The sequence below is a fragment of the Prionailurus bengalensis genome, chromosome C1, assembly GCF_016509475.1.
Source record: "Prionailurus bengalensis isolate Pbe53 chromosome C1, Fcat_Pben_1.1_paternal_pri, whole genome shotgun sequence".
NCBI classification, from domain to species: Eukaryota; Metazoa; Chordata; class Mammalia; order Carnivora; family Felidae; genus Prionailurus; species Prionailurus bengalensis.
In genome coordinates, this window is record NC_057345.1 from 183,224,471 (window position 1) to 183,239,215 (window position 14,745).

Here is a 14,745-nt window from a genome sequence, read left to right on the forward strand (position 1 = left end):
TTTTAGCCTTAATGCCTGGAAGCTGGGTTGACCACAGGCAAATTGTTTAACTTTCTGTGCTTTAGTTTCTTCAAAATGATACAAAAAGGCTACCTCCTTCAGAAGGCTGTTTTGAGAATAAATGAGGTAGTACATACTGCTCCCAAAACAGTGACTTGCACTTAGTAAGCACTCAATAAACATTGACTGTTATAAAATACTTTGACTTCTTTTTCCTGGAACGTAATCAGATTTGAGCAGTTGTTTGTTACGAACATTTTCACCAAGGCAGAGCAATCTTTTTAGTCTTAGAATCATTTTCAGTGGACATAGTATGGTTCTTGGTATTGAGTTCTAATCTCAGCTGTGCCATTAACTCTTACACAGCCTAAGTCACTTAATTTTTTGGTTCTCCATTTCCTGATCTATAACATGGAGAATTATTTTAAAATTTCAAAACCGTACGGGTCATGCAGAAACAGGCAATGGTGGATTTGGCCTGTGGGCCATAATTTGCCAATGGCAACTTCCCCAACCCGGAAGAAAACAGGATTGTTGCTGTTATTTGCTACAAGAAACATCATGCTTATTAAAGTAATGAAGATTTTCCCATACTTGTCTATATTATCACATACCTGGTTTTCCAAATCTGCCTTCTTTTGTTTGTTTAGTTCCAGCGTATCCTGAAGCTTGGCCAGCTTGTCCTGAACTTCCTGTAGGGCTGCCTGCTTCTTTCTAAGACCATCCATCGCAATTTTAAGCTCCCCTTCAGCTGCAGCCAGTTTTATCTTTTTGGGAGCTACTATTTTTGCCACTCTACAAAAAGGAAAATTAGAAAGTCAGATATACATTTTATACTGTAGTGCACTTCCTATCACTGAATTTGCTTTTCTATCCTTACCAAACCTCAGAACATATCTTTATGCAAAACTGACCCTGATTCCTATAGTCTAGATTTCATCTAAGAATCAAACCTGACCCCAGCATTTAAGAAATGATGATTAAAACGGATACCAAATATGCATAACATTTTCAAATAAGTAATTTTTTTACTCACGGTAAAATATTAGATTATTGACAGTATGAATATTGGTGATTTTACAAAAGGAGAACCGTGTATTCGTGCAAAATATGACAGTTTTTGCAGAAAACATTCTGATTCGTTAGGGCTTAATTTGTAGGAGAGGGTGAGGTGTTTTATCTATGTCATTTTGCTTTTTAAACATTTTCAGAATATACCTTTAACTAAAACCAGCTGTCTTATAAATATGTAGGTTGGTAACAGCAGGGAAAATATAAGAAAAAGAATGGATCTAAATTATCGCCTATTGGGAAAATGGAGTCAGTGGTGTTAGCTTTCTAAATAAATGTCAAAATATTAAACTTCATCATTAACGTTCATGATCCAAAATATACGCAGTGTGTGGTATATATGCACAATTATTCAAACGGTGTAGGAGTTTGAAAGACTTCCTGTAACTGTTGCTCTTTGAAGAATAAACCAGTAATTTCTGTTTTGTAAAAGATATATATATATATATATATATATATATATATATATATATATATTCTCACACAATCATCAAAAAAAGGCTCCTTGTCTCACAAAGAATATATATTATACTAGTGGTTTCCAAAATGTGGTCCAAGGCATGCTTCATCCCCTTCAGGGAGTCCATGAGATCCTCTAGTGTCCAACTAAAACGTCTGTGTTTAGGTTGTATTTTCTTCATATACTTCAATTGAAACAATATATTGCAACAGATTGAAGAAACAGATTGGCGTGTCCAGCTGTCTTCTATTGGACACATATCAAAGAGATTTACAAAACTATAAACCACCACTACTGTTTTCATAATTTTTTGTGTGAAAAATGTGGATTAAAAAAATAAGTTACTTATGTAACATGTAATGTTTTTATGAATTAATAGTTGTTCAAATTTCTCCATTTCATCTTCTAATATGGTAGATAAGCAAAAGGGTTTGGTGTCTTCAAGAATTTTTAAGAGTATAAAGGGTTCCTGAGTCCAAAAAAGTTTCAGCACACTCTATTATACCATATCATTGGTACAGTCTTGCCTCCAGTAGATATGTACACATACAGCAGGTATTAGATGTGATTTTCCAAGGAGCCTCTCACCTGTATAGCTTTTAAGTTTTATATTCTCTAAATGACCAAATGGGAAAATAAAACATAGCAGGGTTTTGTGGGTTTTTTTAAATGTTTTTTTCTTAATGTTTTTATTTATTTTTGAGACAGAGACAGAGCATGAGCAGGGAAGGGGCAGAGAGAGAGGGAGACACAGAATCGGAAGCAGGCTCCAGGCTCTGAGCCATCAGCACAGAGCCCGATGCGGGGCTCGAACTCACAGACTGTGAGATCATGACCTGAGCTGAAGTAGGACGCTCAACCGACTGAGCCACCCAGGAGCCCCTGTGGGGTTTTTTTCAGTCAGTACTTACTTATCATATGAATCCATTGCTATGACCCATTTGCACAGACCTTCAGCTGCCGTGGAAGCATTTCTAATCTTTTCTGGAACAAAATCTGGGTTTGGAATATAATGTTTTCTTATGATATTCATATAAGCTGCTGGAATGTTGTCCTTGTCATATTCATGAAGTGACTGTAGAAATCGGATGTCACCAAGAAGTCTCTTAGCTGGACCCCAGAAATCCTCTATTTTTTTTCCTGAACCTGTTGGGTCAGGGATTTTGTCAGCTTTGATGCCTTTCAAGATGCATATAGCTTCCATAACAAGCTTGACACCAGCAGGAGGACTCTTCATGGATTTTACCACTGTAATGTCCTTGAAATAACAACATGCTAAGTATGAGGAAAGAACTGTTTGTTTATGCATGACTTATAATCGGCTCCTATTTTCAAACTAAACCATAAGATACAGAAACTCATTCTGTTCATTGTGTAGAAATAGTGGCAGTGATAGAATTGTGCCAAAAAGCATTGAGAAGTTTGTCCCAAAGTTAAACATGAAAAAGAAAAGTGGAAAGATACCTTAATGTGAGATTACTTATGACATAAAGTCTACTTCAAAAATGCTTAAGAGAGATCTGACTGTTGCAAAATAAGAGTTTTATAGCTTCTTAAAAACTATAAAAGCAATAGACGTAAACGTTAGAAAATACAGAGAAATTATTCAAACAAAAGTCTCCTATAATCCCATATTAGCTAGTTAACTACTGGAAATATTTTTATTTACATTTCTTCCCTATGTTCTTCTGTGTATATATAGGCTACAAATTAGAGTATATGCTACATTTTGACCAATGGAATTATAGTATACATAACATAATGCTGTTTTAAAACTTTTTATATTTTTTAAAAAAAAATTTTTTTTTCAACGTTTATTTATTTTTGGGACAGAGAGAGACAGAGCATGAACGGGGGAGGGGCAGAGAGAGAGGGAGACACAGAATTGGAAGCAGGCTCCAGGCTCCGAGCCATCAGCCCAGAGCCTGACGCGGGGCTCGAACTCACGGACCGCGAGATCGTGACCTGGCTGAAGTCGGACGCTTAACCGACTGCACCACCCAGGCGCCCCAAAACTTTTTATATTTCAATAACAATATATAGCGGACATCTTTTCATGCTATGAAACACTTCATTTTAATGGCTGCATGACCTTCTGATGTATAGATATGAACCATAAGTCTCATGCCCTATGTTTCTTCCTCTATTTTTTTACTATTATAATTTCCATGCTGAATTAAGAACTTTATGTCTTTTGTTTTTAAAGCTTTGGACACATATTGACAAACTACTCTCCATAAAGTATATAAGGATGCCTGTTTTACTACATATACCCTTAGCAACAATGCCAGGCATTCTGACAGGCAAAAGAAATATTTTAATCTGTATTTCTTAAAATATAAATGAAGTAGGATAGATCTTCATATGTTTATTGACTATTTGCATTTCCTCTTTTGTGAATTACTTCTTTAAATCGTTTACTCTCTTATCTTACGGCTATTTTTTTCTTATTGATTTTTAAGAGCTTTTCACATAGAGGCATATTAATCTTTTGTTTGCCATGTAGTTTAAATATTTTCCCCCCGTGTTTCTACACTTCTGTGATGTTTATAACAAAAAAAAAATGTGTTGTTTTTAGGGACTAAAATTTATAACTTAAAGAATTTTATTAGTTATGAAAAAACAGAAAAGTATCCAGAGCATATATATTACAAATAATTTTGCTTAGTTTTTTTTTTCTGATTTCTCTCATATCAAAGAAATCCAAGGACCTAATCCACTCCAAGATATAAACATGACCTGCATTTTCTACTATTTTATAGTAATATAGCTATTTATATTTACATTTCAATCATTCTGAAATCTATTTTGAAGTGAGGTGTGAAGAAAGGATCTAATGGTCTCTCCTACCTCCACCCAAAAGTTTAGTCACAATTCTCAACACTACTTTTAAAAATCACCTTCATCTTGGGGCGCCTGGGTGGCGCAGTCGGTTAAGCGTCCGACTTCAGCCAGGTCACGATCTCGCAGTCCGTGAGTTCGAGCCCCGCGTCAGGCTCTGGGCTGATGGCTCGGAGCCTGGAGCCTGTTTCCGATTCTGTGTCTCCCTCTCTCTCTGCCCCTCCCCCGTTCATGCTCTGTCTCTCTCTGTCCCGAAAATAAAATAAAACGTTGAAAAAAAAATTTTTTAATAAAAAAATAAAAATCACCTTCATCTTTCTTAACTGAAACCTTTTCACATCTAAATTTTTATTACATTTCATCAAGTTTAAGACATGCTATTATAAAGTATAACATCGTAAGGCATATTATTAAGTATCACAAAAATAAAAAACCCAAAACACTAACAAACACTAACACATTATGTTATCATATCTATTGTAAGGTAGATATCAATTACAAAAGCGTCTAACTACGAGAAAGGTGCACCTCAGAATCAAAATACGTAAAGTCTTGTGCTTGTGTCCACTGTTGTGCTGCGAAGTTATTGTGCAAAGTTATTAAAAGAACAGAGCTTTCAAGGTAGGTTATAAAACTTGGCAGCTTTCTTCTCTTCCAAAATTCTTTTTAATTAAAAAAGTTGTTTTAATGTTTATATTAGAGAGAGAGAGAGGGAGAGACAGAGAGAGAGGAAGAGAGAGACAACATGAGTGGGGGAAGGACACAGAGAGAGGGAGACACAGAATCCAAAGCAGGCTCAGGCCCTGAGCTGTCAGCACAGAGCCCCACGCAGGGCTCCAACCCACGAACTGCAAGATCGTGATCTGAGCTGAAGTCGGAGGCTTAACCAACTAAGCGACCCGGGCGCCCCTACTTTTCCCAAATTCATGGGCGCACGCATTGCTTTTTTGCCAGGTCAATCAGGCAGTTCTTTCGCCAATTTGAAAATGATTTCGATTGCATTAAATGTGGAGACTAATTGGGACAGACAGACCAGATGGTAGGCCACAACGGTAAACACTCTCAGGCTGTGATGATGCGTGTCTTCAAGAGTGTCACCGTGTTCTCACCTGTGCCGTGAGAGTATCAAGGGCAGACAGCGCCGACTCTAATATCGGCAAGGCCCCCGCCAGGTCAGCGTCACACTCGTCTTTGATGGCTTTGGCGGCCATAGCTTGTTCGTTTGCTATGGTCTCATCAGCTTTCACTATTTTTTCAGTTTTGGCGACTTCCGCCGACTCCCTCTCGATGACTGCCATCATTTCATCCACCTCTTTGCTGGCAACTTTTAATTGTGGATGTAGAGCTTCTAACTCAGATTGCATGGTGGCTACTTGGGATGCAGCGGAATCCAGTTTGTCCAAACCCACTTCATACCTCTTCTTCATTGTCATTACTTCACTGGGAGCAAACAGATGAAACAAGGTTAGGCATCAAGTTCTGTATCCTTTAAGGAAAAAAAAAAAATTCTTGAGCTTTGCAGAATTTTTCCAGACATAACTAAGGGAGCAGTATGAAAGATTTTCACATCACCATTTGTCAAAAAATATGAACTTTAGAAGACTGCATTGTGCACGATTAAGAGCCAAAAATAAGCCGTGCTTGTTTTTCTATTTCCACTACCTAGCCCAATATCCAGGCATGTAACAGAAATTCGAAAGTTATTCTGTGATTTATTAGATACTAGGCATAAGGCAAGGAGTGCTCTTTATCAAAATGAATGGCGTGCCCTCTAAGTTTAGTCACTTTGGGAAGTTTATTACTACAACACTGATGTTCCTTAAAACCTTTTTACAATCCTATCTTTCAAATAGACTTCAGAGACCGAAATACAGGACTTTGAATGCTTGCAAAGGTGGCCGATGATTTTAAGAAGTTTCAATATCTTGAAATAATTTTTTATGAAGACAAAAGTGACAAATAGGATAGATAGTACAACTCAACACTTTTGTGGTACAAAATGACTACAAGGTAATAATACTTGATTAGGAATATAGTAGTATTTTAATGTGCTTTAAATTTTTTATCTGCATTCATATATGTCTCTGGATAATTATCCATTAAATGTAGAGAAACTCTTCTTTATAATTTGTTTCTTTATATCTATCTATCTATCTATCTATTTAGAGAAAGCATGAGTGTGCACAAGTAGGGGAGGGGCAGAGGGAAAGGGAGGGAGGGAGGGAGGGAGGGAGGGAGACAGAGAGAGAGAGAGAGAGAGAGGATTCCAAGCAGGCACTGCACTGTCAGCACGGAGCCCAGTGCAAGGCTTGAACTCACCAACTGTGAGATCAGGACCTGAGCCAAAATCCATAGTCAAATGCTTAACCAACTGAGCCACTCAGGTGCTCCTAATTTGTTTCATTTTAAGTATTTGATATACCACAATGTTTCAAAGTAAAAGGTGACACATTTTTGAAATCATCTTCAAAAAGGAGGTTGGAGTAGATAACAAACCAACCTGATAACTGTCTAAAAGCAGAAGCACGCCCTTCAGCTGAGGGCTTATCTGATCCAAGCTGGAATAGGTTAACCAGGGGAACATTAAAAAGATGGCCACAGAGGGATTAAAAAAAAAAATTTAGAAGTGAGGGTATGCCAAATGGCTAATAGACACATGAAACAATGCTGAACATCACTCACCATCAGGGAAACACAAATTAAAACCACAATGAGATACTAGCTCACACCTATCAGAATGGTTAAATTTAACAACTCAAGAAACAACAGATGTTGGCGAGGATACAGAGAAAGGGGAACCCTCTTGCACTGTTGCTGGGAATGCAATCTGGTGCAGCCACTCTGGAAAACAGTATGGAGGTTACTCAAAAAGTTAAAAATACAACTACCCTACCACCCAGCAATTACACTCCTGAATATTTACCCAAAGGATACAAAAATATGGGGCACATGCACCCAAATGTTTGCCCAAAGGATACAAAGGGGTATATGCACCCAAATGTTTACAGAAACATTATCAACAATGGCCAAATTATGCAAAGATCCCAAACGTCCATCAACTGATGAATGGATAAAGAAGATGTGGTATGCATCCACAATGGAATATTACACAGCCATAAAAAGAATGAAATCTTGCCATTTGCAATGATATGAATGGAACTAGAGTGTATTATGCTAAATTAAATATGTCAGTCAGAGAAAGACAAATGCCATATGATTTTACTCATGTGGAATTTAAGAAACAAAACAGAGGCACAGAGCGGAAGGGAAGGAAAAATAAAATAACATAAAAACAGAGAGGGAGGCAAATCATAAGACACTCTTAACTATAGAACTGAGCGTAGCTGCAGGAGAGGTGGGCAGAGAATAGGCTAAATGGGTGATGGGCATTAAGGAGGACACTTGTTGGGATAAGCACTGGGTGTTATATGAATCACTAAATTCTACTCCTGAAACCAATACTACACCACGTTAACTAACCTGAATTTAAATAAAAGCTTGGAAGAAAAAAAAAGAAATGGTGAGGGTATACCATGTTTTGTCATACGTTGTTGATTCCCTCTGAATCAGCAAAATACTTGACATAATGGGAACTGAGGGGAGTGGATACATGATACCGTATTATCTGTGAGTCTGGTTTTAGTTGAACAAAACGGGAAAGGTCTCACTCCTGCCGGCATGAAGAGTTTTCATATTGTGGCTCACCCCATGTGATGATTTGCTAGCTAAACTCTTGGTGTCCTGGCAGTTGACCTGCTTGCTTCTAGGTTACCATAGTGCCTGGCTCTAAAGACATCTGAAGGCATTAGCCATTAAGGGAAGAGTAACCACAGGATGGGGATACTGGTTGAGGTAAAGGAGAATTTTTTTTATAAGAGAGGAAGATTTGAAAGGCCAAGAAGAATATTGAAAAAATTCCTAGAAAATTATTGCTTTCAATCCTCCTATAACTTTCTATCTCATTTTCATAATATTTCTTTCAGTTAGGATGGCCTTAAACCTTGTGAGTGTACAATCAAATAGAGATATAAGTGACCAAAATTTATTTTTTAATTTTTTTTTACATTTATTTATTTTTGAGAAACAGAGTAAGACAAAGTGTGAGTGGGGGAGGGGCAGAGAGAGAGGGAGACACATAACTGAAGCAAGCTCCAGGCTCTGAGCCGTCAGCACAGAGCCTGATGCGGGGCTCGAACCCACAAACTGTGAGATCATGACCTGAGCCGAAGTTGGACGCTCAACCGACTGAGCCACCCAGGCACCCCTAAGTGACCAAAATTTAATCAGACTCTCTAAAAGGTGTCAATCCTCCTGGATGGGAAAATATGGAAGAAAAAAAAAAAGGCAAGATTGCTTTAAGTTAAAGATCATAAGATCTACATGAAAAGATAATTATTTTGACAGCCAAAGCAATTATAAAATTCAGCCAATTCATGTAGCAGCCCTGGGTAGGGGTTGCAGATTTCACTAGGTAGATACAGAAAGTACTAATAGTAGGATTCAAACACAGGGGTATGGATCCTGGTGCACAGGAAAGCCCGGACACCCGAGCTGGAGAAGGTATTACAATAGTCACTGTCAATATGGATGAGGAGGGTCCTACCAGGATCTAGGTAGCATCCTGGACAGTACGAGAAAAGGTGCTTCAAATGCTTCACATAGTCGGTTAGCACAGGAAGATTTAAAATTAACAGTTAATATGCAAACATTAATCTTTGTGTTAATATTTTTGTGGCATGAAATCTGTGCACATTGGTGTTTTAAGTACATATTTTTAATATTTAGAAGAATTTGGTCTGTTAGACTAACAGATTAACCTTATAGTCCAGTATAAATTGTGCAATTGAGCAAGAGATAGACTCTGTTTTTTGTTGTGTGTGTTTTTTTTTAATTTACATCCAAGTTAGCATATAGTACAACAATGATTTTGGGAGTAAGGGTACCCCTTACCCATTTAGCCCATCCCCCCTTCCACAATCCCTCCAGTAACCCTCTGTTTGTTCTCTATATTTAAGATAGACTTCTGTTTTAAGGTAAAAATATCTCAAAGTTTATAGATAATATTCAAACAATTAAAAGAACGTAAGGCTCACCCTATGTATCAGTTTAACTGACTAGATTTTATAAATTATATAAAGACCTAGGAAAGTTTGATTGGTTAAATCAGACCTCAAAGGGAAATAAAAACTATTAAAGATTATAAATGCAATGTAAAAAAATTTAAATAACTTTTTGAATATGATCAAACATTAGCTAAAATCTCCCTTAGAAGGCAGATCACTAAAACTTCTAAACTTCTAGCTTTCTAGCTTAAAATAATGTTTTTACATTTTATAATATATTGAGTGTTTTATGGAACCACAGAAGCTTCTGAATAATACTTTTGACTATAAGTCACCCTCAACGACATTAAGAACTCACACTGATACATTGTGTAGTATGTTAAGCTGATTGATATTTCTATCAATGTTTTCAAACGAAAGTTTAAAGAAGGAAAGTTGGCTAGGTAGACAGAGTAGCTGTCTCTGGGTTTCAGCTACTCTGCAGTTTTATCTAATTACTTATCAAAAAAAAATTCTCTCTATTGGTGTTTACTCAATATCATTGTCAAAGGATCCTGGAGTCCTAGCCCAGCTCTGAGTGGCCCACCTTTATTCTTTCAACAACTATGATTATGCACTTAGGATATTCAAGACAATGCATCAGACCTTCTCCCAATCCTACAAATGTTTGTGGAATACATCATTCAAAGATTTAACAAAACTCACAGTTCATATATATGTATATGCATATGCAAAATAAATCTCTTTAACATCATAACCATGTCATTTTTGTACAAATATTTTTAAACCACCATTGCTTACTTAGAAATATGAAATTTCATTTTTACCTTCTTTTCTTTTCCAACAACAGTTTGAAAGTGGAGATTAATTCAAGATAAGAAGTAGGAGTCACATAATTGTATCTTTGAAGTTCAACAAAGAAGGATGTTGATAAATCTATAGTAGAAGTGTGGAAGCTTTTACACATGTTGATACAGCCTTCTCGTATTTCCTCTGACATTTCAATTTCTTCCAAGAAGCGTGAGGCAACTGCCTGGAGAGCATCTTCAGGCCATGACTAAATATAAGATAAATGCTTTAGCACTTGATCAAAATGACTTAGTGGAAGTCTGTTACTACTGCAGTCCTTAGTAATTGATGGGTGTTTGAAATGGAAGGGGACACATGAAGAATGGGGCAGGAGGGACACTTCCATGAGGAACTTCTTCTTCCCCCCACACAAGGACTTCAATGCTTAGGACAGGGAGCCAGTAGCTAGTGCAAGTAATATTAACTCTTCATGGCTTGCTCAAAGGTTAAAAAAATTGTTCATGAGTATTGTAGGAGCAAGGAAGAGGAAAGAACTAAACTTATGGAATGTCCATTTCTGTGTGCATCCTACTGGTATTATCTCATTTAATTCTCCCAATTAATTCTCCCTAGTAAATGCTATTATCCTTTCCCCTAAACTCCAGAATCATATGAACAACTATCTCCTTGATTCCTCCTGTATCTCCAACAAGTCCAAAACATGTCCCAAACTATCTACCCCAAAATGGTTGCTGTCTTCCCCAACTTAGTGAACATTACCACCATCCACCCCATGCTCCAGCCAAAATGCAGGAATCATCCTTGGTAACTCTCCTGTTCCTCAGCCTTCCATCCATCCCATAAACAAGTTCTGTGGGCACTGACCCTACTACAGTAGCTTCCAAATCCTTTCTCTTCTTCCTACGTCTACAACAACCACCCCAATTCAACTCTGTTTTCATCTGCTTGAAATATTCCAACAGTGTTCTAACTGGTCTCCCTGCTTGTGTGCTCTCTACACCTGGCAAGGTGATTTTTTCAAAATGTAAATCATCTCATCTCTCCAATTTATAATCCTTCAAAGACTTCTCAGTATATTTCAAATCCAAAACCAACTTATAAATCTCTGCCTGTTACACGGTTCTTCCCACCTTTCTGACCTCACTTCTGCTGCTTTTCCCTCAGTTCTTCTGCACCTGCTACCCCATGTTACCTCACACACTCATTCCTTCCACAGCCCCTTGCCTTCACTAGATATGCCGAGGTCCTCTCAGTACTGACGCTTTTTGTCTGCCTTGTTTCCTTGTAAAGATCACCTACTCAGAAAGCCTTTTACTCCCCATATGCTAGCCTGAGAACAGAATGATTTTTTATTATTTGTCTGTCTCTAGAAAGTAAGCTCGAGGAGTGCAGAAGCCCCATCTATTTCATTTTTTTTTTTTTTGCTTCCAGCATTTAGGATTGTACCTGCTATTGAGCAAGAGTTCCATAAATATGTTTTGCATGAAACAATCGTAGCAGGAAATGGAAGAGCAGAGGGGTTATGTCAATTCCCAAGGTCAAAAATGCTTAGAGGTTGGCTCTCCCTCATGGGACCTCTGCCATAGCCCACAAACTTCCCACCACACACTGTGGTCTCATCTGCTCTGTGCTTCCTCATTCTGAAGTTTACTACCGAAAGTATCACTCTGGATTTCTTCCTTTTGACTTCCTGCTGGATTTGACTAACAGAAAAAGATTGGAGGGTGGAGGCAGGCACACTTATGTCCTCCCTTCCTTTCCAGCAGAAGCTTAGGTAGGTTTTGGGTTCCTGCTCCTGTCAGGTAGTCCTACTTCCACAGCTCCAAGCTCCAGCGACACGTTCTCCTCCCAATGCCCCTTTATAACCAAATTATAATAACAACTCCCTACTATGTTCCACCCCTTCCTCACTGTTCCACCATCTCCTCTCAGTTCATCTACACCCACCTACACCTCTGTGAGCAGTGCCTTCATTCATCTTTCTTCAGTGGAGCCTTCCAGTGTGCTGATCCCTGTCAGGACCCTGACTGACACCCAAATTTATCCTAAAACCTTCTATAGTATATTGAGGTTAATGATGGTATTTATTAAGAATAAAATGGTTTTTTTTCTATCATGAAGATTTTTTGAACTAGAAAATTCTTGTAGTTTAGATGATTCTGCTAAACTACATTTTTTTTTTTTTTGGAGGGGGGAGTCTATAAAGTAAGTCAAGATGATGATGACGACACAACATTTTTAGAAGTCTATCTAAAATTTACATGGCAATACCTGAAACCAGTCAATGGTACAGCAGTTAACAAGAGCAGGGAACTTCCTAAGGCGAATCCGAAATGCATCTCCAATGGGACTCATGGCGAGGACCACGTGCAGTTGATTGCGGCAGCGATCGAGAAACATATTGAAAAGAGCTATGGGGCTTCCATCTGTTTGTTTGGTTTTATCCCGTTGGCGATCTAACTGACGCATCTTATCACAGATCTCCTGCTTCTCATCTAATGCAAAGAGATTTGGAACCTCCCCAGCATTCAGCAGATTGTTGACATCTTCTAGAAATGACTCCCTTTTAATCTGAGTGTCTGTAAACAGGAAGACACCGTGCATCTCACCTTCGGCGCATTTCCTCAAGATCACCTTTAGATCTTCGTGCCACTCAGAAGTACCATAGCCCTTGGAGATTTCAACCTGAAAAACTGTATAATCAGCCATGTGGGCAGCTAATCTGGTGACAGACTGCCTGCCACTCCCTCCAACACCAACCAGAAGAGCATGGCTGCGGGGCTGCTTCAGAATCCTGGAAATCCTGCTGATGTGTTCTATGGCAAATCGGAATAAGACGAGGTTCATGGTTTTTTTGCTCATGTTGTTGTATTCTTCTAGGTGAACCTCTACTATCATCCGAAGATGGTCCACATCTGCAACTTCTCTATAGTTGGTGTCCTCCCTCCTAGGATCGTGGAAATCACAAAACATTAAGCTCCGCAAGTCGTCTTCTCCTACGACTCCATCATTATCAAAGTCTAAAGCTTGGAAAAGCTCATGAAAATCTTCATCCATGTATTTTACCAAAATTTCTTGAATGTAGTTGATAAGCCAACTTCTATCTGCATTATCCAGAAGGCGATCATAATACACTCTAAGGACCTGTAACAATAATCAAGAAGCAGCATTAGGAATGGATTCTTCTATTTTTCTAGTTTTATTTACATATTAATTTCAAGTAGTATAAAAAGTACTCTCAGGAAATTTTTTTTTAAATCTAAGTAGGCCCATATTTATTAAAAATTTGTATTTCTTATTACAAACTTTTTTTTTTTTTTTTACAAACCAAAGACCAGGTTCAGACGAACTGTGGCGTTCTGTTATGGTAGCCCTAGCAGACTGATACACGTATCATATAAGCAGTGCATATATTTGTCAGCAAAACTTCTGGTATTTGGGGGCAATTACTAAACCTGTCTGCATCAGCTTCTTTACATATAGAATGGAAATAGTAATACCTGCACTGCATTACAACCATTAATCTACTTTCTGTCACTACAAATTTTCTTACTCTGCACATTTCATACAAATGGGATCATATGTCACCTTTTTGTGTCTGGCTTCTTTCACTTAGCATGATGCTTTCTAGGTTCATTCATGTTGTAGCATGCATCAGTATTTCTTTTCAGGGCTGAATAAAATTCCACTATATATATATATATATATATATGATCGATCTATCTATCTATCTATATATATATGTCACATTTTGTTTATTCATCAGCTGATGTATATCTGAGTTGTTTCCAGTTTGGGGCTATTATGAATAATTCTAATAATATTTGGGTATAGGTTTTTGTGTGGACACGTGTTTTCTATTCTCTTGGGTACATGGCTAGGAGCAGAATTGCTGGTATCTCTATGTTTAACATTTTAAGGAACTACCAAGCTGTTTTTCAAAGTAGGTGCACCATTTTTCATTTCCATAAGCAGTACATGAGGGCTAGGATTCCTCCACCATCCTTGCCTGTTTTTTTTATTGCAGCCATCTTAGTGGGTGTGAGGTAAACTTCACTGGGGTGGTGATTTGCATTTCGCTGATGACTAAAGATGTTGAACATCTTTTCACGTGCTTATTGGCCATATCATCTTTGGAGACATGTCGATTCAAATGTTTTTCCCACTTTTAAATTGGGTTATTTGTCTTCTACTGTTGAGTTGTAATAATTCTTTATGCTTTCTGGATATTAGACACTGATCAGATCTATGACTTGAAGCTATTTTTCCCCATTCTACAGGCTATCTTTTCACTATCTAGATAGTGTCCTTTGTAGCATGAAAATGTTTAACTTTGATGACATCCAATTTATTTTTTCTTTGGATCCCTTGTGCAGACTATTTATATTTAACAAGCAAATCAGATGTTATGCATGCTAACATTTGAAAGCCATGGAGAAACCAAAGGGAATGTAAACTAGTAAGCCAGTTTCATACCTTGAAAACTATTTAGTAAAATTA

At 37.8% G+C, this 14,745-nt stretch overlaps 1 protein-coding gene across 1 annotated transcript in view; it reads right to left on the minus strand.

Moving 5' to 3' along the window:
- The window catches only part of DNAH7 (dynein axonemal heavy chain 7), a 272,118-nt gene that overhangs the window by 108,290 nt on the left and 149,083 nt on the right, over window positions 1-14,745 (minus strand). The window contains exons 41-45 of the mRNA XM_043577362.1: window positions 12,517-13,389; window positions 10,263-10,492; window positions 5,482-5,812; window positions 2,443-2,789; window positions 615-795 (exon numbers count right to left, since the gene is read on the minus strand). Coding sequence (XP_043433297.1) covers window positions 615-795; window positions 2,443-2,789; window positions 5,482-5,812; window positions 10,263-10,492; window positions 12,517-13,389 — 1,962 coding nt within the window. The remainder of the gene's footprint in view (window positions 1-614; window positions 796-2,442; window positions 2,790-5,481; window positions 5,813-10,262; window positions 10,493-12,516; window positions 13,390-14,745) is intronic.